The sequence below is a fragment of the Bos grunniens genome, chromosome 1 (genome assembly GCF_055505025.1).
Source record: "Bos grunniens cultivar Pamir isolate PY7600 chromosome 1, Bosgru_T2T1.0, whole genome shotgun sequence".
In the NCBI taxonomy this organism is placed as follows: domain Eukaryota; kingdom Metazoa; phylum Chordata; class Mammalia; order Artiodactyla; family Bovidae; genus Bos; species Bos grunniens.
In genome coordinates, this window is record NC_141165.1 from 79813975 (window position 1) to 79837141 (window position 23167).

Sequence of the window (23167 nt, forward strand, 5' to 3'; positions counted from 1 at the left end):
AGATCATATCCTGTTTCAGACATGGGCTTCCCTGGTGACTCAGAGATAAGGAATTCACCTGCCAGTGATGGAGACTCAAGAGATGTGGGTTCGATCCCTGGATAGGAAAGATCCCCTGGAAGAGGAAATGGTAACCCACTCCAGTATTCTTGCCCAGAAAATCCCATGGACAAGGGAGTCTGGAGGGCTACAGTCTGTGGGATCAGACACAACTGAGTGACAGAAATTTTGTGGAAAGAAGTTTGTCTCTTCTTCCAGACATGATACAGTAGATACATAACATTGTTCATTCATTCACTGAGTGTCTATTAAGTATGTTAAGGTTATTCCCACATCAATATACCTTGTGGTTAGAAAGGGACAATCTACTTCGTAGTACATTCCAAATGTACTAACTTTGTTACATAAGAAACACATGGGACGAGGGGAGCCCACAGAGTTCTTTCAGGGCACATTTTGTTATTCATATGAGTGTTTGAGACTACTTTACCTGGCATCATAAATTGGCATCTCAGTAGCATCCCAGCATAACACAAATCTCTCCCGTCTGTGTTTATGAAATTACAGACAATAAACAAAGGGTCCAGGTACTGCTTCCTTTACCCTGCCAGCTTCACTTGGTGGAAAATATGAAATAAATATTATTCACATTGACCTGGCAGAGTAGCTTCATAGACTCCAAAATGTGTAGTCATGAAAGGGCCCTGTGCTTTGTTTAATACTCTGCTGTCATGATTTTGAAACTCTTTATAATTTATGAACAATAGGCCCTGAGTATTCATTTTGCAATGGGCTGTGTGAATTTCTGCTGGTTCTGCCTACCTAACACTTGTTCGTGGCTATATCAGTCTGCCCTCTGCCTCTAATTGTACTTTACCAACATGTCCACTCTCTTCAAATCAAAGAAATAAGCAAATAAGAGCCCTTTGTTTTCGTTAACTAAATGCTTTTTAAATTAACTTCCAAAGTACTATTTCCTATGGCAACTTTATGACATAAATTTTTAATAAAGCTATGAGAAGTCTCTAAGAAAATTTCCTTTTTTTTCCCCCAAGAAAATTTCTAATCATACTGTTCTTACTTTGGTGGGTTTGTTGTCTGTGTTTCAGACTAGTTAATACAAAGATGATATTGGTTTATACAAAAAAAGACAACTGAGTATATTTAGCTTTTGTTTCTTTAAAGTAAAATTTGAGGAAAGCTTAAACTGAAATATGTTTTCCCATTTTTATCTTGAATAGTTAGCAGCTCTTTGCTCAAACCTGAGAAATCTAGCTCTACACTATATAAACTGACGAGTCAGGATTGGAAGCAAATCCTATTGTTGTGAAGTAAAATATTTCACCCGAACTGTATGGGATTAAAAATTACGGCATGTAAAAGCACAGCCATCACCTATTAATGACTTGAAATACATTTTCTGCTTCTTTAGTGCCACCCAATATGTTCAGTCTCACTGCTGTCCCAGAAAGGTCTTCTTTGTACCTCTGAGGTAAATGGAGTTTCCATCTCTCTTAAGTCCTTCAAGTAACACTGAGTGTTTACTCACTGGCTTTTAAAGCTGGGTCCCAAACTTTTCTCTTTATATTTATTGGAAAAAAAAATTCAAAGGGCCATGTTTCTTTGTTCTTCTCCAAGCCCACAATTAGCTGAAGTTCCATTCTGTGTAGCTAGGAGGAGAAGGACAGGATTGACCTAACAGGCTTTTTTACTGCCTGTGAGAAAGTGCTCAGCGAATTTCTTTGTCCCTTTTGTCAGGGCCGACTGCCTCCCTAATTGTACTGCTTGAGGGAAGCACGTGCCTCTGGGAGCATTATCTGATTCCTACAGGACGCTCAGGAGTGCTTTGTATACTGACCCTTAACTTGAACACAAATAATAATTTCTTTTCAGTCCCCTTCCTAGACCATTCCCCCAGGCTTAGACACCTAAGAGCTTTAATTCAGCCAGGGTTGTGAACACCTTCATCAGGGCCTCACGTTTTAGTTTTTTTCTCTCACAGCTGTCTCACCTGCAGTCTGCCTCACCTGTCAAGGGGGAAAGGTGAAGAAGGAGGCGAGGAGGACTGGGAGCTGTGGAAGTCCGGGGAGAGCAGAGGCGAGACTAACAGCTGCTCTTGTCAGCAGGGGGATAAGTGTAAAGAGATTAATAGTTATCTGAAGAGCAAATGGGGACATGGCATTCGGCAGTGGAATGTGAATGTATAAATGTAATGGAATGGGCATGCGACTGTTAACATTTAGACAGATGCTCTCTGGACTGAATGGAATGGCAGAGTCCTTCTCCTCCCCATGTGAAATACTTAAAGTTTAGTAAAACAACTTCCTTACACTTAAGATGAATTGTTTTCAAGCATCAATTTCTTTACAAGTTTGTGTTCTCTTTAATTTGACTTTTTCTGGGACTCTTGGTTATATTTCACTTGAAGAGCCAGACTCCTCATTTTCTTTATAAAATGTGTACCAACAGGACTGCCTTCTCTTTGCTTCTCATTTGTTTTCCTATCACTAAATTGAAGAAACAATGAGGATTCCCTGTGTCAGAAGGTTTCACAAAGGGAAAACAGCACACGAGCTGGTGGCCGCTTCTGGAAAAGTGTTCAGTTTAACTCGGGAATGACTTGAATTATCTGATCAGTCTGACAGGTGTGATGGTGTAGACTGGGAATCAGATTTGGTTTCAAAATAACTACTCTTGGCTTATTAGCCAATGTTTGAGCAATTCACTTCCCCTTTCTGATAGTAATACAGTAAAGATTATTTTTGTCAATGAAATGAGAAGTTAAATCATTACTTCAATAAACATCTTATTGAATTATCTACTCAGTGCTGATTTTCCTAGAAGAAATACAATTTCTGGCAGAGAAACTATATGAACTAATGTACTTCTGAATTATACAAAATATAGAATTTTAACCATAACTAGATATTTCTCTTACACATGTTCTGCTTTAGAAAATAAACTACTACAAAGAAAATGAAAGAACAGATGGAAAATTAGGCTGTTTGGATGGTATCATGTTACCTTTTAAAATATATAGCTGCCTTTCTAGCCTGGATAGGAGGGGAGTTTGGGGGAGAATGGATACCTGAATATGTGTGGCTGAGTCCCTTCACTGTTAACCTGAAACTATAACCCACTGTTAATCGCCTATACCTCAATACAAAATAAAAAGTTAAAAATAAATAAATTGCACATGTGGTCTCTCCTTTCAAATAATCTACGCTAATTCCTAAAAGTTATTGTTTTGAGTGAGTAAATATACACACCATATAACTTAAGGTAAATATGATGAGGTTTTTAAATTGCCAATACATATGACAAAGCTTAAAAATCACAATTTTGCATATTTGTGAATAAAGAGATTTACTTAAGTATTTTTAGAAAAAAATAAAATACATAGTTGCTTCTTCCTAACATTGCTACTCCTTCCCCTCCAGTTTTCATGAACCCAGTTTTGGGGGGCAAGTTGGTACCCTGAGACAGAATTTAGAATAAAACTTAAAGAAAATCTAGAGGACAACCATTTTGCTCAGTAGACAAGTTGACCTTTAAATCTTCTCTAGAGCTAGTGTATCTAGTGGTCTTTTTCATTCTGACTACCAAGACAGAAGAAGAAAAGAATAGCAGGTGGCATTCATTTGTTTTAAGAAATTCATAAGCAGCTACTGAACTGTGATGTTTTTTGCCCAGTTTGCGAATAAGCACATTATCTATTTTCAGATGCTCTTGGGGAGACTCAGTTTCCAAAGGCTACCCATGAAGCTGTGTGATCTGTGCAGGTCTTCACAAAACATACCCACACGCCTCGCGCTTCTCTTGGTGTTTTGAACTATGCATCACTAATTAGTCATTTTCCTTTGAGTGTAAAGTGTGGCAAATCTGAGGCTGATCTCTGTGGAAGGCATGCACCAAAAGATGTCTTTTGAGAAGCAACAATATGCAGCTTAAATGGCTAACATGCGGGTTTCTGGGTGTCCTGCAGCCACAATACACGAACCTGGGGCTCCTGAACAGCATGGACCAGCAGATCCAGAACGGCTCCTCGTCCACTAGCCCCTACAACACAGACCACGCGCAGAACAGCGTCACGGCGCCCTCGCCTTACGCACAGCCCAGCTCCACCTTCGACGCCCTCTCACCATCACCCGCCATCCCCTCCAACACCGACTACCCGGGCCCACACAGCTTCGATGTGTCCTTCCAGCAGTCAAGCACGGCCAAGTCCGCGACGTGGACGGTAAGAGTACGGGTGCCCCTGTGCCCTTGAACCTGACCCCCAGGTATGTGGGATTTGTCTGTCACCCCTGAGGCTCTCCTCAATCAAAGCTTAGAACTCCATATTGAATGGTGGAAATGTTCTCCCTGTCCTCTAAGGATATTTTGGTTTGGAATATTCCACACTGAACCAGAAAAAGAAAAAGTACCATTTAGTAGGAACAGACCTGATCTGGAAACCAAAGGCCTGTGTTCTGGTAATTCTAGCTGATATGTTCTTGCCTGCCTCACCTTTTGTGTGAACTTTTTTCAAAATAGTAAAGCATTACACGAATGGGAAATGTAATCCTAGGATATATGTGTTTGCAGTCTGCAGAATGTAGACTAGTTCGTATTTATTAAGGAAAGCCTAAATTTGTTCATACATGTAGGTTCTCTTAACATGACTCATACTTTATTGATACACATTTATTTATTACATTTAGAAGCATGTAACCACCCCCCCAAAAAAAGGCCTCAAAAACTACACATCAGAAGCCTGAAATAGGTTCAAAGAGATTCTCATTAAAAATGTTGGGAAAACATAACTTTTCTCAAAAAAAAAAAAAAGGAAACATTGATCATTTTAAAAATTATAAAGCTGTAAGAATGTTTATTCTATTTTAGAGTTGATTTGAATAATTTATTATAACATGAATAAAGGTCAACTATAAGGGAGGAGACCTATAAGACTGGTTTTAAATGGTTGATCAAAGAATGCCCAAGACCAAAGTGGCACACATTTGTCAAAGAAGTTAACTTTTGCCTGGATTATAAAAATCTTTCACATGTCATCCTCTCATGGAGAAGTAGCTTTCAAATTGTTTTAACAGATTATTTCCTGTTTGGCAAATAGTTTTCTTTGGAAAGCGTTTCTTCTTTGTATGCCACAGTATTGAGGCTTTACTCCAGTAGTACAGAGTTTATAAACCAATCTGCATTAATAACACTAAATTCCAACATAATTTCACATACATTCCCCCATCTTGACCTCACTTCTTTGTGAACTCAGTAGGGTATGTTTCGCAACTCCCACTTTACTAGGGAAAACTGAAAGAAAATGGGGTTTCAGTGACATCCCTAAAGTTACAGAGGCTTTTGTATAGCTGGTCCTATTTCTGATTCTGTCACCACTACCTCATCTACTCCCCACCCCCTGCCCCCCAGATTATGTGCTTTCTTTCTTTTTCTACCATTTCACATCAGGATGTTCCAAACGTCTAAGAATTTATCATAGTGCTTTTCTTTCATGGTCTGAGAAGTTGTTCTGTCATAGTTCCTATTTCAACCATAACAGAAGTATTCGCTTAAAACTGGATCTCTCCTCAGTGTGTGATTTTTTTTAAATCAATTGTCATAGTGTTTAGTCTCTTTTATATTAATATTCATGGAGGTGGACACTCCAGGTGAATAAACTTAAGTCCATAGGCCTTAAGGATATATTGGTTGATTGATCTAAGTAATATTTTGCCATTAGAACAGCCATTTTATAAATGGAGCCCTGATATGTTTCCAAATAGGGCTCACCAAGTAGATGTTACAATCACTGATCTTCAAAGCTTACTACTGCTCATCTAACATGCTCATGCAGAGCTCCACTATAGTAGGAGTGAGTGCATCTGAGCGATGATGGGCATATTTGGTGCCACTGAATGGAGAATCACTGCCCTTCTGAAGTAGCTTAGGCTGGGTGGAGCATGGGGATGGGGCATGGAGTGGGGATGGAGCATGATGCAACTACAATGTTAAATTAATCTATCTTCTTCATTTTTCCCTCCCGCCTCCTCATACAGAAATCTTAAGGCTTTTTTTTTTTCTTTCAGTTTTAGCACAGTTCTGAACCATCTTCCACCAAACTCCCTCTCTCAGAAAATTACAGTGTCTCAATAAAAAAGGTTAGGCATGTTTACATAAGTGGTAGGTTAAACAGCAAAGAAAATGTTTTGTAGAGTACATGGTAAAAGTTCATTACATGTGGCAGCAGTGGTATCAGAACCCTACAAAAGGGGTAGGCACTGTGGTGAAAGAGCATCTCTTGGGAGCAGAAAACCTGGATTCTTACCATGATCATCCTCATGACCTTAGCCAAGTCACTTCATCTTTCTAGAATTCAGTCTGTGCCTCTGAAGAGGGTGAATATGGTGAAAAGTACTCCCTTTCCTTAGGTGAAGTAGTATTAATCATCAACATAGAAAGGTTTTAGAAGGATCTTTTTCTTAAAAAAAAAAAAAAAATCATTTATTTGCTTGTGCCTAGTCAAACAAATAACTAGGCATGGGACTGGTGGGATCTAGTTCCCTGACCAGGGTTTAAACTTAAAGTCCCCTGCATTGGGAGCACAGAGTCTTAGCCGTTGGACCACCAGGGAAGTTCCAAAAGAACTTAGCTTCTAATCAAGTTTTTGCCTGCCACTAATCAGTGACCTTGGTTAAGCTGGTTTGCCTTTCTAGGATTTCTGTTCAGTTGTCTGCAGTCTATGTTATAGGTATTACAGAATAAAATTGATTAGATGTCTGTTCCATCCTACTAATACAGCACTTGGCACTTACATTTGTATTAGCGTTCTTTCTTGTTCACAGTTAGATTTCTTTTAGGCCCAGCTACATTTCTTCTAAATCCAGCGCATTTAAACTCTTGTTTGAGTAACTGCTGAGATCACCTAAAAACATGTAATTCTTAGCCATGGACACCAGTATCTTATACATTAGGAGCATCTAACTCTTTGAGCCACATCGTATATTCTCACACTGATGCACATTTTAAAGTGTTCTCTCATACATTTGTCTCAGGTGGAACCTCAGAACCAAGGCTGTTTTCCCCAGTTTTAGAAGTGAGGAAACTTCAAGAAGTATAGGTTACTTGGTTCATTACCAGCCCAGGAGATATAGGAACTCAGGCTTGCCTCTCTCCCAGTTCAAGTATTTCTACCATCCTATTTGGGATTCCCTGGTCGCTCAGTTGGTAAAGAATCTGCCTGCAGTGCAGGAGACCCAGGTTTGATCCTTGGGTCAGGAAGATTCCCCTGGAGAAGGAAATGGCAACCCACTCTAGTATCCTTGCCTGGAAAATCTCATGGACACAGGAGCCTGGTAGGCTGCAGTCCATGGGGTCGCAGAGTCAGGCATGACTGAGTGACCACTTACTTACTTACTTACTTACCATCCTATTTAGACTGCCTTTCTCTTTACTGACAGAATCAGGGATGTACAAGCACTAGCAGGCCCTGCGTAATATGGAGTGAAACCACCTAACAAAGGACATTTTTTTATGCTACATTATATACATCTATTTCTTAGGCATCTGTACATTTTAAAGCAGTCTTTCAAAATAAAACACCAAATTTTAAAAACTGCCCACAAGCTGGAAACAGCAGAAGCAGCTGTCATTAGGAAGGGTCACACTTCCACATCGTCCTCTGGTAATTCTTTAATAAAAATCTTGTTTGTACCATTTTTTTCACTTGTCATCCTTTTGCATTGTTTTCTCTTATAATTTCTGGCTTTACTCAGACTCACTGCCAAAATATAATTAATATCTTTAAAGTATATGTGCATATTTCTTTTGCTTTTTCTGTTTCCAATAATGGATATGAGTGTGTTTCCAATTCCATGAAAATGTGGTTTCTATTTTAAAATTTTTCCAGTGAAATAAAGTGAAGAACAATGACATTTTCCATATTCTGTCTTCCACACACACAGACACACTCACATGTAGTCACACCCAAACCAACATGAAATTTAGGACTTAATTTCAAACTTTCTTATTTCTACAATGTAATTACTACTTTCTGATAGAGGCCTACCATTTAATATAATAAAGTGTTGGTCTAGCATTATAGCTAAGACTCATCAGTCATAGGCCAGTTGTCAGTATGGTAATTTGAAAATAGAAAGAAACTTATGTGCAGAATTCAACCCTGAAATTTACTAGCAGCATTTAGGACCTGCTCGAAGAGTTCAGTTTCTTTAAACCTGACTGTACCACCTGCAAATGGGAATGCTCATACCTTCCTTATACTTTCTTTATCGTGAGGATTATGTGGCATGTGTAAAGGCACTGGCTAGTCATAGACACAAATGCATTTACTGAGTCTGAACTTGAATCTCTTTGCTTCATGAGTTGATTAGTTTTATTGAGTGTTCAGTTGTGCCATAAGTAGTAATTTGAGAGAATTCAAAGGAAAGTATCTTCTATTTTTTTTCTTTTTCCTAGTGCTTTTGGGCTGTTAACATGCATACTGCAGCCCCATAGGACTGTGATATTATCCACCAAGCAAATATATGACTAAATGGCATAGGGTGGTATCAGGCTCTCCCATGTGCTGGCTGCCATGCTGCAGGCTGGCCATGCAGCCTTCCTAAGTCTGTCCAAGCAGATGCAGGCTCTCCTTGCCTTCACTGAGAAAGACCTTTTCCAGTTTTAAGAACCTGGTGAATTCCAGTGTTTATTTCTCATTTATGGGGATATCTTTTTTTTTTTTTTTAATTCTTTGTTTTTAGTAAAGAATATCTGGGTTTTTTGTGCCAAAAGTATTGGAGGCAACCTACATGCTCAGCAGTGGGGAATTGGCTATGCTATAAATTATGTCATATTCACTTGACAAAATACTCCCTGGTCATTCAAATGAACCTCAGGTACTGAGCTGGAATGCTTTTGGAGTTGAGAGTAAGGAAAAGAGGAGTTTTCTATGGCACCTACTAGAGCTTTGAGAGGACTGCTAAGTACACCACTTCTGGGAGTAAAGTGCTTTCTTTTGCTGGACTCCAAGGACAAGACTTTTTTGTGTGAATATCAATCTGTCTTGACCTGTATTCATCTTGAGAGCTGTTTTTCCCACAACCCATGACACACAGTATTATCTGCATGCAAATACTGGGAAAATCCTCAGATTAGTCTTTTTCTGTTGTCCTCAGTCTGAGATAATGGCTCTGGCCTTTGGACATACATCCCTTTTGCTCTGGTGACTTTTTCCTTCCATAGATATGAAGGTCTCATAGAACAGGCACCTTGACCTAGCGCTCAGAGTCATATTCAGCATACAGCAGACCCTTAATAAATATGAAAAAAGAAACTTGATTTTCTCCGCCATGGCCAAAGGAAATGACTATGTTCTGAACAGCATCCCTTCATTCTGAGCTTGATTGTTCACTGTTCATGAATTCAATGCCTTTTCTTCCACCCATGATTTAGAATGTCCTCTTCTTTGACTTTCCTAATCATGCCAGCCTCATGTTGTGTTCAGAGCTTTGAAGAATATAACTTGAGCAAGTGGAGAGATTAGGGAGGTGACATTTGAAAGGGGAACATCCAGTTCCCCAAGAGAGTTTCATTGATCCCAGCCTATTGGTCTCACAAGCTTGCTCCCCTTGGCTCCTCCACAGGCGAGCTGAGATGCATGCCTGTGGCCCATCCTGCCTGTCATCGGGTTACCTGTAATGTAAGACTTCCAGAAGAAGGCTGCCAGCTCTGCAGAAATCTAATGCAAGCCAGCCCATTGCATGGCCTTCTGGAATCTTGGGACTCTTTTAAGAATAGCCCATCAAAGGACATGATGTACAGACAAACTTTTCCATGATGAATATGATTTATCAGCTTCCTTGTCGAAAGGAAACACTTCTCTCATCAACGCTTGAGCCTTAACTGGGGCTGATCTTAACCGAGTAGCTGTTAGATTTCATTGCTGAGAAACAGAAGTCAATAGACTTGTCTCCTGCCAGTGGTACATTTGTTAATCACAAGTTATTTTCACTTCTTGCCAAGGCTGTCCTATAAATCTCCAGAGATACATAAAGGAGTGTCATTTTATGCCCCTCCCATGATAAAGAAAATAATGACATTGAGTATTGTTGCCTGTTATCTAAGCTATTTCTTAGGTCACAGAGTATTAAGGAAGAATATCCTAAATAAAGGGTTTAGAGATTCTTGGGGATGGTTCATGTTACTTACTTAACTCTAGGTTTTGCACGTTAAAGTGAATTTCCATTGTAAGCTCTTGTGTAGAGGAGTTGTCTCCAGGTCCAGAGCAGAATAACTTAGTCAGCAAGTTTGCCCTGACTTATTTAAATTAACTCTAGGTTAATGTATTCATGATAAACCAGTTTCACCTAATCTGATGTTTAGGGCCTTGCCATGTTATGCTTGAGTGATTTCCTGACTGCACTGTAGAGATTCTCTATAAAGGGAAAATTTTGATATTTATTTATTAAGTCTAATATTATAAGAACTGACCGATGATTAAAAAGAAACACCAAATTGAAATAAAACTTGCCTTTGTTTTTCCACTACAAAAAGAAGAGCAGTAACTCCCCCCCTTTTCTTTTCATTTTTATTCCTTGTCCTGCTCTTCTTCCTGCTCCTCCGTTCTTCCTTCCTCCCCACCTACCTTTTCTTCCTCCTCCTCCTCCTTCATTTATGTTATCATTCATAGTAGTAAGTTTGGTAACCAGCCACTTGATCTTTTGTTTTTTCACTATAGCATTGATTTCCTGGAAGGGTGAATTATTATGAGGAAGATTGTGATAGAAATAAATTACCATGGAAATTTCCATCAAGAACAGGGATCAGATCATAAGGCTCATTTTTCTTAAAAAAATTACTTCGACTAATAAGCTACCTTGGAAGTAGAAAACTCAGATATTTGGGGGACTAGAGGGTAGCCTAAACAAGTCAAATGGTGAGGATGGGCATAGTGTCAAGGTGAGCTTGCATACCTTGTCCACAAGGGCATTTGCTTTGCAACTCCAACATGGTGTCATGGGGGAAGGTAAACCTGAAGTCAAAAGATGAATTTTTCAAGAGCATGTAGAAACCTTGATTCTTATGTGATATCTCCATATCTTTAAAAGATAGCATTCATTAAAAAAAAAAAAAGTTGTGAAAACCACAGACCAAACAAAACAATAGTCAGACTGAAGACCATCTTTGCAATGTATGTAGCAGTGACAAGAGATAATTACTTAAAGTTTAAATTAAAAAAGTGGAAACTAGAGCAAGCATCAAAGGGAAAAGTTACTAGTGAATGCATTCTGTTCAGAAATAATAATTCTCTATTCTTTACAAAAGTCTTATAGGTTAATCACTGCCTTGAAATAAACTAAGCAGCACATTGTCAAAGTGGATCTTTTCTCAATTTGTTTTCTTACAGTAAGTGACGTTGCTACCTTCACATTCCTATCAAATTTTGTTTTATAAAAATATAACTATGCAGCATTGGATCCTTGGTGTAAAGAAAGACTTATATTTGCTTTGTTTTAATCCTTAGAGAGTTTATGGGACTCTATAACTTAACTCTCTAAAATTGGCCAAAGCTGCATTCAGAGAAGTGCAGTGAGATTGAAAGGGCTTCAAATCAGTTTTCTCGGTTCACTAACTGATGACTGCTTTGTAATTAACACATAGAGAGTGTGCCAGGACAAAAATTACCAGGAAATTGAGGTATAGTCAGATAATGATGTCATAGTATTTTTTAAAGGCTCAAGAAAAATGCAATATATCATTCAAATGGACAGAAATATCCTCAAGTCAGCCCTGAAGGATGAGTGCCATGTATTGTGCTCGGTGTCTTCCCATATGTGAGCTTTACACCTTCTTCTGTTTGCATTCCCCGATATTAACCATTTCCATAGTGTGATCAAGTCTTGTAACAGTCTCCACCCTCTCTGGTGGAGAAGGGCAGATGTATTTTTCTCATGAAAGGTATTTAGCTGTCAGCTGTCTTTTCATGAGTAAAAGGAACTGCATGTGGAATAAACTCTCATGGTTTTATATCAACAGCAATTCGTATGTCTGTAAGGTCACTGGAGCAAGGAGATGTGAAATGACATAACTTTCTCCCCAACAGCTTCTAATTTTTTGAGATTAAAGAAGTTTATTGCAGAACAGAAAGAGGAATCTTAGACTCTTTGAAGCCCTACAGATGTTTTGTAGACATGCAGTGCTTTTTGGAACAAGGGGTCCTGTAATTAGGCACACAGGGGCCTCAAGGGACTGATCTTAACTGCCATCTCTCTCTGGTTTTTAATAAAGATTACGACCCCGTCATCAGGCTCCCCTCAGCTGAAATTTAAAGGAAACTGGGAGTAGCCAGAGACCGTAGAACCTAATTTATTGTGAGGTAAATTAGAGAGGGAATCTCACTTTACAAATAGAATCAGGCTTCTAATTTGAGTTTGAATCTAATAATGAAGACTCATGATTTCTTAGTGTAAATAACAAAACAGTGTAATTTGTCACCTTGTCATTGTATTAGAAGGGTCTGAAGATTTGGAATGTAACTTCTAATTGTTTTATGCGGAGGTAATTCCACATTGTCAAGTACCTCAAACAGGTGTTTTTTTGTGGGTTACTCACTGAGTTTGCAATTTTGGTTTTACTCTTTATGCTGTTTTACCAGTATCATCTGGACTAAATATTGTGGAAAATAGAATGAATAATATGAAGACACCATTTAAAACGACTTTTTGTTTTACTTTGGAGTAGTTTCCAAGTTTTATTACATAGAAAGAATCGTAATTGCTTAACGTAAGAATCCTCATTTGAATTTGAGATGTCATTTGACAGCCTCCTGAAGAGTGTGGTTCATTGAGTAGAACACAGAACTCAGGACAGCAGTGGCCACTGATAAGCTGTGTGATCATGGGGCGAGCGACTCTGCCTCTGCTCATCTATTAATGGGTATTGTAACATTTACTTGGTAGGATTGCTGGGAGGCTTAATTAAAGTTTACTAAGTGCTTTGGGAACCTGAGAAATGAAGCTCAGAAAACATAATACGTTATTATCTGCATTTTTGTCTTTAGATTTATCTGTGTGAATAGTATATATCCATGCTTGTAATTCAGGCAGTTTTTTGAGGTTTTCCATTTATAAGCAGACCTGAAATGAAGCATTATAGGTGTACAAGTCCCTAGAAATAAATGTAGGATGAATATATATGTTTGCATAGGTGTTATTTTTTTCCTAATGTAAAATAACTTCTTCTTAAAGCCTATTAGATCTTATAATTGTTAATCAGATGCTGTTTTTCTTAAGAGTCTCAGTACTTTATTGGTAATATTTCAGCAAACTAGTAACAGAGTTTATTTTTTTAAAGTATTTGTGTATGTTATTAATTTATATATTTTTGGCTGAAGTGGGTCTTCGTTGCTGCATGGGCTTTTCTCTCTTTGTGGGAGGCGGGGACTACTCTCTAGTGGGGGCCAGATTCTAGTCGTGGTGTCCGGTCTTCTCATTGCAGAGGCTTCTCTTGTTGCAGAGCACTGGCTCTAGCATGTGGGTTTCAGTACTTGCAGCACATGGGCTCAGTATTTGTGGCTCACAGCCTTAGTTGCTCCATGGCATGTGGAGTCTTCCTGACCCAGAGACTGAACCTGTGTGTCATGCACTGGCAGACAGATTCTTTACTACTGAGCCACTAGGGAAGCTCCAGTAACAGTTTTAAATTATGAGCATTTTAACTGCAGTCCATCAGGTCACAAAGAGTTGGATACGACTTAGCGACTGAACAACAGCAGCAACATTTTGACTAGATCCTTAGAAAAAAACTTTACTTTTTTTCTTAAAAATGCAAAAATAGATACACATATTTATTTAAATACAAATATTTCATTCTTGCTGAGTAACAAAGGAGTAATTTGCAAAAATTGTAATTTGGCTTCGAAGATATTCCTTCCTTCTCTCTCCCCCTTTACTTCCTTGTTCCTTCTACTTTGTGTGTTAATTTGAGATTTTCGTATTTATGAATTGAGAGTCCTAACATTAAATGGTGGAGAAGGCAGTGGCACCCCACTCCAGTACTTTTGCCTGGAAAATCCCATGGGCGGAGGAGCCTGGTAGGCTGCAGTCCACGGGGTCGCTAGAGTCCGACATGACTGAGCGACTTCCCTTTCACTTTTCACTTTCATGCATTGGAGAAGGAAATGGCAACCCACTCCAGTGTTCTTGCCTGGAGAATCCCAGGGACAGGGGAGCCTGGTGGGCTGCCATCTATGGGGTCGCACAGAGTTGGACATGACTGAAGCGACTTAGCAGCAGCAGCAGCCGCAGCAACATTAAATGGTATAAATTGCCGCTTTTTGTTTTACGACTCTGTATTCTTGGAAAAGCAAATTTCATTTTCCCATAAGAGTAACGTTATAATTATGGATTACGTTTCTGACAAAAGAATTGTCATCAAGTAAGTCATAGATATGATTAACTGTATGTCATAAAAGCAAAATCCTATAAGCTATGATAATTGTTTAAAATAGCAAAATGATTCTCATAGTTCTATAAAATTTGCTTAAATATCTTGTATGCCTTGATATATGTATATTGTTTACTTATAAAATCCTAACAATTACTTTTATAAACTTGACTTATCTAAAACTGATATGCTGTGGAACAAACATTTAAATTATCATGTGACAGAGCAAAATTTTGGTGCATTTGATACATGATTTGAGAATCCTACATTTCTCAAAATTAGGAGAATTAGATTTAATAATTACAAAATGTATTCCCCTTGTTAATAATTATATTCAAGATATTTCTATAGTATAAGACCATTATTTATTTTAAGACATTGAATCCATTTTAATATTTATGAATTATTTAAAATATTAAATATATTGTTATGGATTTTGCTTATAACAAAAAGAAAAAGAATGGAAAAGAAAATCTGGATTCTTTTGAATTTGAAAATAGAGTTTTGGTGTATTTTTACTATCCCTGCCTGCCACTGCACTGTCCAGAGTGGAGTGGTTTTGAGAGGAATAACTGTTCCCCAAAGCAGCTGGTCATGAGAATGGTGGGATGCTAATAGAGAGTTTGGTTCCTTTGCCTTGGTGATTGATAGTGGAGGTCTTTGAGGATACAATTTGTGTATTAGACCCAGGATTTGGTGTTTTTTTAAGCAACCACTTTAAGCATTATCTATTCAAGTTTATCACCTACCCTCACTTAGTGGGGAAGGCCTTTGGAAAATGGTGTTTAGTTGGTCATTTAATAAAGCAGATTGACCAATTCATAAAATAAATAGTATTTTCATAATCAAAATCTGGAATAACTTTTTCTGTACTTCTACAGTTAGAGTGAATGCACAGGAAATATATCCTGTTATGACAATTAATAATTCCTTTTTTAAAAAAAACTCATCCACATAGATACATAACCTCTTTTTCCTTTGCTTATTCTCATGCCTAGAATGCATTGAAGTTTTGCGTGTAAAAATAGGTGCACACTTTTAAAATGCTTTAGTCTAACTGCTCTGAGTTTTGGAAGATGCTTGGCAAATAGCTATTTTAATTAGTCTTTCAAAGGAAGATTATCAACCTCTAAGAGTTACCATGGATAACTCATTCCTTAGGCTTATATTGTTCTCTCATAATATTCACTGGTAATGGATTAGATTTTATGTTTATCTTCAAAGACTACAGTTTACACTTTTGTATATAATTGTAACAAAGGCATAGCTTGCAAATGTTTATATTTAATATTCTGGGGATCATCATATAATTTAACAAATAGTAACTCATCCATAAACTTTTTGCTGTAGAAGTTGGAATGACAAGTGATGAGATACTTAAGATTTAGGGAAAAGAAGATGTCTCATTCAGCAGCAGAACTAGAAGGAAATATAGAGTTCTTCCTGTCTAGTTTCCTACTCATGAAGCAATGAAATATAATATATAGTTATTTGTGTAAGTTTCTATAATGTATTCATATTTCAGAATTGATTTCTTGCCTTGAAAATGCCACAGTTTTCAGCTATAGTGCCTTTCTTTGCATAAACATTTCAGACATAGCTGTTGAAAAGTGTAAGAGTTATGCTAGGATTAGTCTTTTTATTAAGTTTTCATAAAGTCTTCTCTCAACCTTCACTCAAGTATAATTATCCTCTCTAGATAATTTAGGATTAGGAATGGGAATAGGGAGAGGATACTCAAAAAGAAGAACAATACAGGGAGGAAGTGAAATGATTTGTTAGAAAATAGTGAGTGGATCATTATTTAAAGGAAAATGTGTACACTTTGAATTTGTGTGTTTGATGTTTTCTAAGACAGTTTTGTAGCCCTGAGAGTGTGTTTTCATGACATGGACTTCTACTTTGAGGAAAAGAACCAAACCATTTCAAATGAATTGTTCAAATTTAGTTTAAAATCTTCGCTTCATTCATTTCTGCACTTGATAGCCTGCTGGATGTTTTTGCTTTGACATATAAGAAAATATTTATTATTTCCTTTAGTATTTTTTTAAGAGCTAACTAATCTATTTTAGAAAAGGGGAGGAAAGGGGACTTACTTTCTTTTACCTAGCAACTCTTAATCCTTTTCACATTTACTTCAAAATGTACAAAATGTACTAGATGGTCTTAGTCAATAAATATATGGTAAGTAAATATAATTCTATATGCTTTTCTAAAATGCTTTGAAATTTCCAGGAAAGAAAATCTCTGTAATTATCTGCTTGTGTTTTAGTAAAATAAAATTAAGCAATAAAACTTTAAGGCTGTTTTCCCATGATAGTAATGATGGTTTTATTTTGATAGATGTGGGTTTTAACTCTAGTTGGTGCCATAATGTAATTGAAACCGTATCTTTGTGTTGAAGCATTTTTAAATATTATATGTTCTTTCTACCTTTTAGAAGGATTCTTTTATTACAGTTACTTTGAATCTATGTTTTCCTTCCCGCTAACTCAGAACACAGCCTAGATTCACAGAGTTTAGGATTGATTCTGACATTCATATTGTTTGCCTTTGAGGAGCCTAGTGGGTTTCTGTATATATAAACAAATGACCAGAGCTACTTGAGTATCTTTTGTCAGTGGTCTCAGTTAAGGGTCACTGATGCTCAGCATATGGAGAATGCTTTAAGACAAGTTAATTAGAAAGGGAGAAATTAGCATGGATATTTTATGCCTGGATACTGCCTACACTGATATGTGAACAGTGAGAAAGGTTATATCCTTCTGAGAGACTTGCTCACAAGCAGTCCCAAACTAACAGATTTTTCTTTTTTTAACTGGATTGAAAATTCATTTTGAAGTTGTCGCTTGGGCATATGGTCGTGGGGCATAGATTAGCTCCTAATGTATTATTTTCTTAATTTGTTTGACTTTGGGATTGAGACTCCAGAAACCAAAACTATTAATAATGTTTGAAACATTTAAGCAGAAGAGGGAATTATCTTTTTCCATAAATTCCTGTTTTAAAATGAAAATATTCTTCCAATCGCTAAATTACAGTGAGATATGATATAAATATTTTATAATATATAAATGTAAAATATTTGAGATACTTACAGTGTGTCTGTTTTAGTTACCTTGCAAGCCTGAAAGTTACAGATATTGTGACCCATGTTAGGGCTCAGCCATCCAGCAAAGCTTTGCCTTTTTATGAAAGCAGGGGCTGTGGTTCTTTTACTAGTAACAAGCCAAAGTAACAAAGTAACAAGCCAAAGTGTCTAAGGAGGCAGAGTGGTGAGTGGAAAGAATTCAGGCTTTGTGGTCAGATAGACCTGAGGTTGAATTCCACCTCTCTCTATCTTTGTGGCCTTAGGCAAGACACTGTCTCCAGGGCGGTTTCTTCAACCCTGAAATGGGGATAAATGCATCTTGAGGCAGCAAGGTTATTGGTAGGTTTAGACGTAACGAATGTAGAGTGCATAACAGTGCCTGGTAAATGGTGATTTTTATTAGATTAGGTCTTGAATTTAGGATTAGAATTTGGGTACGTCAGGAACTGCACTAGGGAATCCAATCTGTGGAGTACCTCTAGCGTCTGACACCTTCCACCATGTGGTGGAGGTGTGTTAGCACAGCCCTTAAAGCATTTACCCCAGTTAGGAGCAGGGGAAAATGCTATCTGCCTGGGGCTTCTTGAGACTATAATCTGAAGGGTTCCATAGAAAAAACAGAATTTGTTCATTTTTTTGTAAAACATTTTAATTTTGCATTGTAATACAAATATACATTTAAATATATTTATCTCCCTCATTTAAAAAGCATCTTCAAAATTAGAGTTCCAGGAAGATGAGTAATATTTATCCTGTGGGTTTGAGTGACACTCAGGCACACTGCCATGTATATTTCTGATGTACAAATACCTTAACCATGTAAGAGGCATGATTTTGAGATAATTGATTTGCTCTGGGAGAGTAGTAGAGTGCACTTTAGTTATTTTTATAGTTTCAGCCCACAAAGAACATGGACTCATGCTCTAAATGGTGATTGTGTTGAGCAGTAAGCAGAGCTCCTTTTTTTTTTTTTTTTGCCTAACTTTTCTGAAACCAGGACATCCTAGATTTGTTGGGATGGCCCCAGAGGGCACAATTACCACAGATGGGAGAGAGTCACCGGGTGGCAGATTCCAGCTCAGAGGGTTCTGCTGGACTGGAATGCACCACCTCCAGTGGTAGTGAGCGCACAGCCCCTGGAGTGATTCAAGATAGAAATGAGAGCCTGACTTGAGTTTTAGGTGAGAGAATGAATCAAGCGGTCTCTGAAGTTCCCTTTGAATTAAAAAAAAAAAAAAAAAAGCCTATGCATCCAGAAGAGAAGGCCTTTGTTGCTGGAAAGAAAGAAGAAGATAGCAAATGACCAGGCAGATGGTTCAGTGGGGAAGAGAGCAGACTTTCCGGAGAGGCAGTGGAGCAGCTGAGCTAAGAACACAGAGGCCAGCCTGCTTTGCTCGCCTGAAGACAGGGCTCTGCTATTCTGCCTGAAGCTGTGGTCGCGGATAGGAGGCAGCAGCTCGAGAGGTAGGCTGGGGCCAGCCTATGTGGGTGAAGGTATTTGGACTGTATCCCACAGGCAGTGGGGCTGACGCTGAATACTTTTGGAGCACAGGAATTATCACGCTCGGAACTGTAGATAAAACCCATTAATCCGGCATTGTATGGGAGTTAGTTGGAGGGGGCCCAGAGAAAGGAAGCAATCTGGAAAATGCCACAGTAGTGCAGATACTAGATGGGGGGCTCGTTCACTCAGCGATATGGTGAACTGATGTGGGAAGGACAAAAATGAGAGGGCAAGAGGCAGCTTTGGAAGTCACTGCTTCCAGAGGCTACATAAGAAGACACGAAGGAGGAATGGAGAGCCAAGGAAGGGGCTGAAGTGATGGACTGTCTTACTAGAGGAGAGCTAAATAGTTAGTAAAGGCTGCCATGTTCTAGCTGCACCCTCTGTAAATCGCTTAACCTCCCTGGTGCCTCAGTGTTCTTATCCATCACGCTCAATTTCTGCAGTCCTGTCCGACTCTTTGTGACCTCATGGACTGTGGCCTGCCTAGGCCCTCTGTCCATGGGATTATCCCAGGCAAGAATACTGGAGTGGGTTGCCATTTCCTCCTTTAGGGTATCATTCCCACCCAGGAATCAAACTCGCATCTCCTGCATTGGCAGGTAGATTCTTTACCTGGGAAGCCCTTGTTTTTATCCATAAAATGAGGGGAATGACACCTACGCTCCAAATTTGGTTGTGAACATCCAGTGAGATAATGAGGTGAAAGTGGTTTGTAAACTCAGAAATCTGTCCTCCTGCAAACTGTTCCTGCTGCATTGGGATTGAGGCAGGAGGAAAGGCTTGCAGCTTCCTGTTTTGCAAAATTAAATTTCGTGTCTTTTCACTCTGAGCTCTAAGCTAAAGGTACTGGGTGAATGAGGTGATTCTTATACAGCCTATTTCAAAACTTCCTAGATGTTCTCTCTCACCCCCAGTAATAAATGCTGAAAGCCTATTAGCTCCCAAACACTTGAGCCTTCTGCCTTTCCTCTCTCCCTGTGGAGGAGGAACCCAAGGAATCTGTAGACTAGAACCCACACACTTTTCCTGGACTGATTGGGAGGGCTGCTTGCAAGAGATAAGGACCTTTCTGTAAGGCTCATCTAACAATTGTCTTCTATTAGGGTGGCTGCTGTCACACAAACAGCACTGCCCACTTCTCTCAGGGCCTGACACAGTAACATCCGTGCCTAGGTCATAAGTCATTGCTTCCAGGGACTCATTTCCCCCTTGAAGCACCTGTGTGGGGAGAGGCCCCTGTCTGTCAGAATTCTCATGACTGAATCACGGCCATGAGCTAATGTCTCTGGCTTTGTGAGTCAGTGCTGGCCCAGCCTCAGTGTTGTCGGTAAGAAAACTGAAGACCCGGGTTAGTCTCCCCTCCTGTCATTAGCTTGCACAGGGCAAAAGCAGACTGAGTCGTCATCAGAAAGTGGTGTTTTGGAAATCATGTTTGGTTCTTGTCCTGTGTGAGGATGTCACATTAGTGTATGAGTTTCTTTAAGTATTAGCAATAATATTTTTACAAATCCTGTGATTTTTTTTTTTTTGGGTGTGCTTTGTGTTGCTTCAGGCAAAGTAGGTGAAAAGATGTGCTTGGGAGATGAATGTTCTTGTAATAGGCAAGATGTAGCTTGCAGGAAGCATCTGTAACCAACCCGTTCCGCATACGAGAGGGCCAAGACTTGTTTGTGTTTTATTGCCTGTTCAAACACGCCTAATTCTAAAAGGATTTATTAACTTTTAGAGGATTCCTCTAAAAATGTTATTCCTTCATATAACAAATATATGTGTTGATAGCCTGGTGGTTAAAATAGGTACCCTTGTGCTATGGGGGCAGTGCTAACATAGACCCAAGGGTTATAAAACTAGTTGTCAAAAATGAAGCAGATGTAAAAATATTAGGAGTATCATGAATAATTCATAAATCCACCTATTAATCCCAGAAGCACAAAGAAATGATGGTTTCCGGTTTTTTGAATGTTCATGGTAGAGATTTTATGCAAAGAATCATGAGTGAGGAACCTGGATATTTGCTCACAAGTACTCAGAGATAGTGTCCAAAACTTAATCAAAGAGAAAATAACAGGGAGAAGAAATCAGTGATGGGGGGTGGAATAAACTTTAATACTATCACTGTCAATTAAACAGCAGGATTTTTAATTGTCTCTATCCCTCTCTGTCCTTTGTGTTTATCATATACAGATCATATATATGTATAGTGGCTTAGATGGTAAAGCGTCTGCCTGCAATGCAGGAGACCCAGGTTTGATCCTTGAGTCAGGAAGATCCCCTGGAGAAGGAAATGGCAATCCACTCCAGCAGTCTTGCCTGGAAAATCCCATGGACAGAGGAGCCTGATAAGCTACAGCCCATGGGGTCGCAAAGAGTCGGACACAACTGAGCAACTTCACTTGTAATTACATATATAGAATTACATTACAAAAGTACCTGTGGGGTCATGAGAAGCCTGCTTGTTTTGTTGCTTTAGTAGCCATTACATATGTACCTACTTAAATCTCTGTTCTTCAAGAAGCAGTCAGGTTTTACGGCAGCAACCTGGTTCTTGACACACCTACTGGGAAGAAGGTTGGGGGTGCGTGCTGTCATTTCTAAAAAATATTCAGAGCCCACAGAAGAGCTGTTCTTCCCCACTACTTCTGCAGCCCCTCCTGTTTTCCCTTCTTTTGTCCCTTCTTCTTTTTTCATTCTGTCAAAGGCATGAGCTACAGTGGTGAAAAGAGCAAAAAAGGTAAGAAAAGGAAATGGAAAGAAAAATAGGAAGGGAATTTTCCAAATTATTTTTAGTGCTTCTTTTTAATATTAATAAAAACTTTGAACTTCTAAAAGGGAATTTAGTGTAATGACAGTTTTCTTCCTTATGAATCGAAATATTTGCAGACTTTCTGAGGTTTTTGTAAATATTGTGTGTGGTAAAGACATGCGTTGTTCTTTGTCTTGGAAAAATCAGAAGCATTTTGTCACTCAACATGAATCTGGGTTGATTATATTTGATTAGTTTCTTAGAGAAGGTGTTGTTTCACATTCAAAAGCTTAATTTATGTTTTGTTAAAATTTCTTTCTTGAAATATTTAAAATTTTAGCTTCTCTAAACCTTCAGAATTACCACCCTCCCAAACTGGGATGAGCAAGTGTACATTTATCATGGCTGTCATGAAATTTCTCCATTGGGTGCTTTGTAAATTTTGTATCAAATGCCTGCGCACACGTGTACCATGGTGCCCTTGGTGAGGCTAAGTTGATGACCCCTATCTTTAAGTTTCAGTTGTTACAATTCACTGAAACGCATCTTTAGTTTCCAAGTGCATTTCTTGAGCACAGAAGGTACACTTTTGAGAAAACAGACAAAACTCTACTGTTTATGAGTTAGCAAGGGAACAGACCCATCTGAGACTCTATTTCCTCTTCTTTAAGGTGTGAATAATCTCCCTTGCAGGTTATTGAGAGTGCAGCGTGGGAGTCCTCAGTCCAGTGCTGGTCACTGAGGAGTCCCTTCCTAAATCATGCTAGTTACTTTTAGAGTTGATGCTGTAGGCTAATCCTGTTCATTGGTAAGTTAGCCCTTCTTCAGAAAGCTCACAGTCTATCACGGCAAACTGATAAACCTTGCTGTAATTCAGTGTGACAGGTGCTATAATCTGTCTGGAATGTCCCCCTATCCACCACCCTTCTTGTCTGCCAGGCTGACTACTACTCAGCCTTTAAAACTCACTGAAAGCCTTAATTGTAGGTGAAGTCTTTCCCTTGCCACGTGTCTTCCCTGCCCCCTACAAATGCTAAGGAGTTTCTTTTCTTATGTTCATTACACTTTTGTACGTGTATTCAGAATCATAGTGCAGAGCATGTCTGTCTCTCCATTACTGTGTGAATTCAGAGGTAGTGCCTTTGTCTTTTCATCTCTGTATCTTAGTGCTGGCGCATATAATGGGTTATATAATATAATGGGTCTCAACAAATATTTGTCAGATGATATCCTTGTCTGAACAAAGTGTGATGCAGCAGAGAAAACAAACTGATTTATTCAACTTCACAGGGGACTTCACATTTAAAGTTGACTCTCCAAAGATGAGCAGGGTCTTTCAATGGGGAAAAAGAGAGAGGACATTCCAGGTAAAGGATTCAGGTAAGCG

The 23167-nt window shown here is 38.7% G+C and overlaps 1 protein-coding gene across 23 annotated transcripts in view; it reads left to right on the plus strand.

Moving 5' to 3' along the window:
- The window catches only part of TP63 (tumor protein p63), a 271926-nt gene that overhangs the window by 176243 nt on the left and 72516 nt on the right, over window positions 1–23167 (plus strand). For 21 of the 23 annotated variants that reach the window (XM_086319210.1, XM_086319220.1, XM_086319351.1 and 18 more), the window contains one exon: window positions 3986–4240. In XM_086319210.1, the coding sequence (XP_086175336.1) occupies window positions 3986–4240 (255 nt within the window). Of the gene's footprint in view, window positions 1–3985; window positions 4241–13276; window positions 18995–23167 lie in introns of those variants that run through there. The other 2 variants (XM_086319368.1, XM_086319380.1) reach the window with 1 other exon arrangement.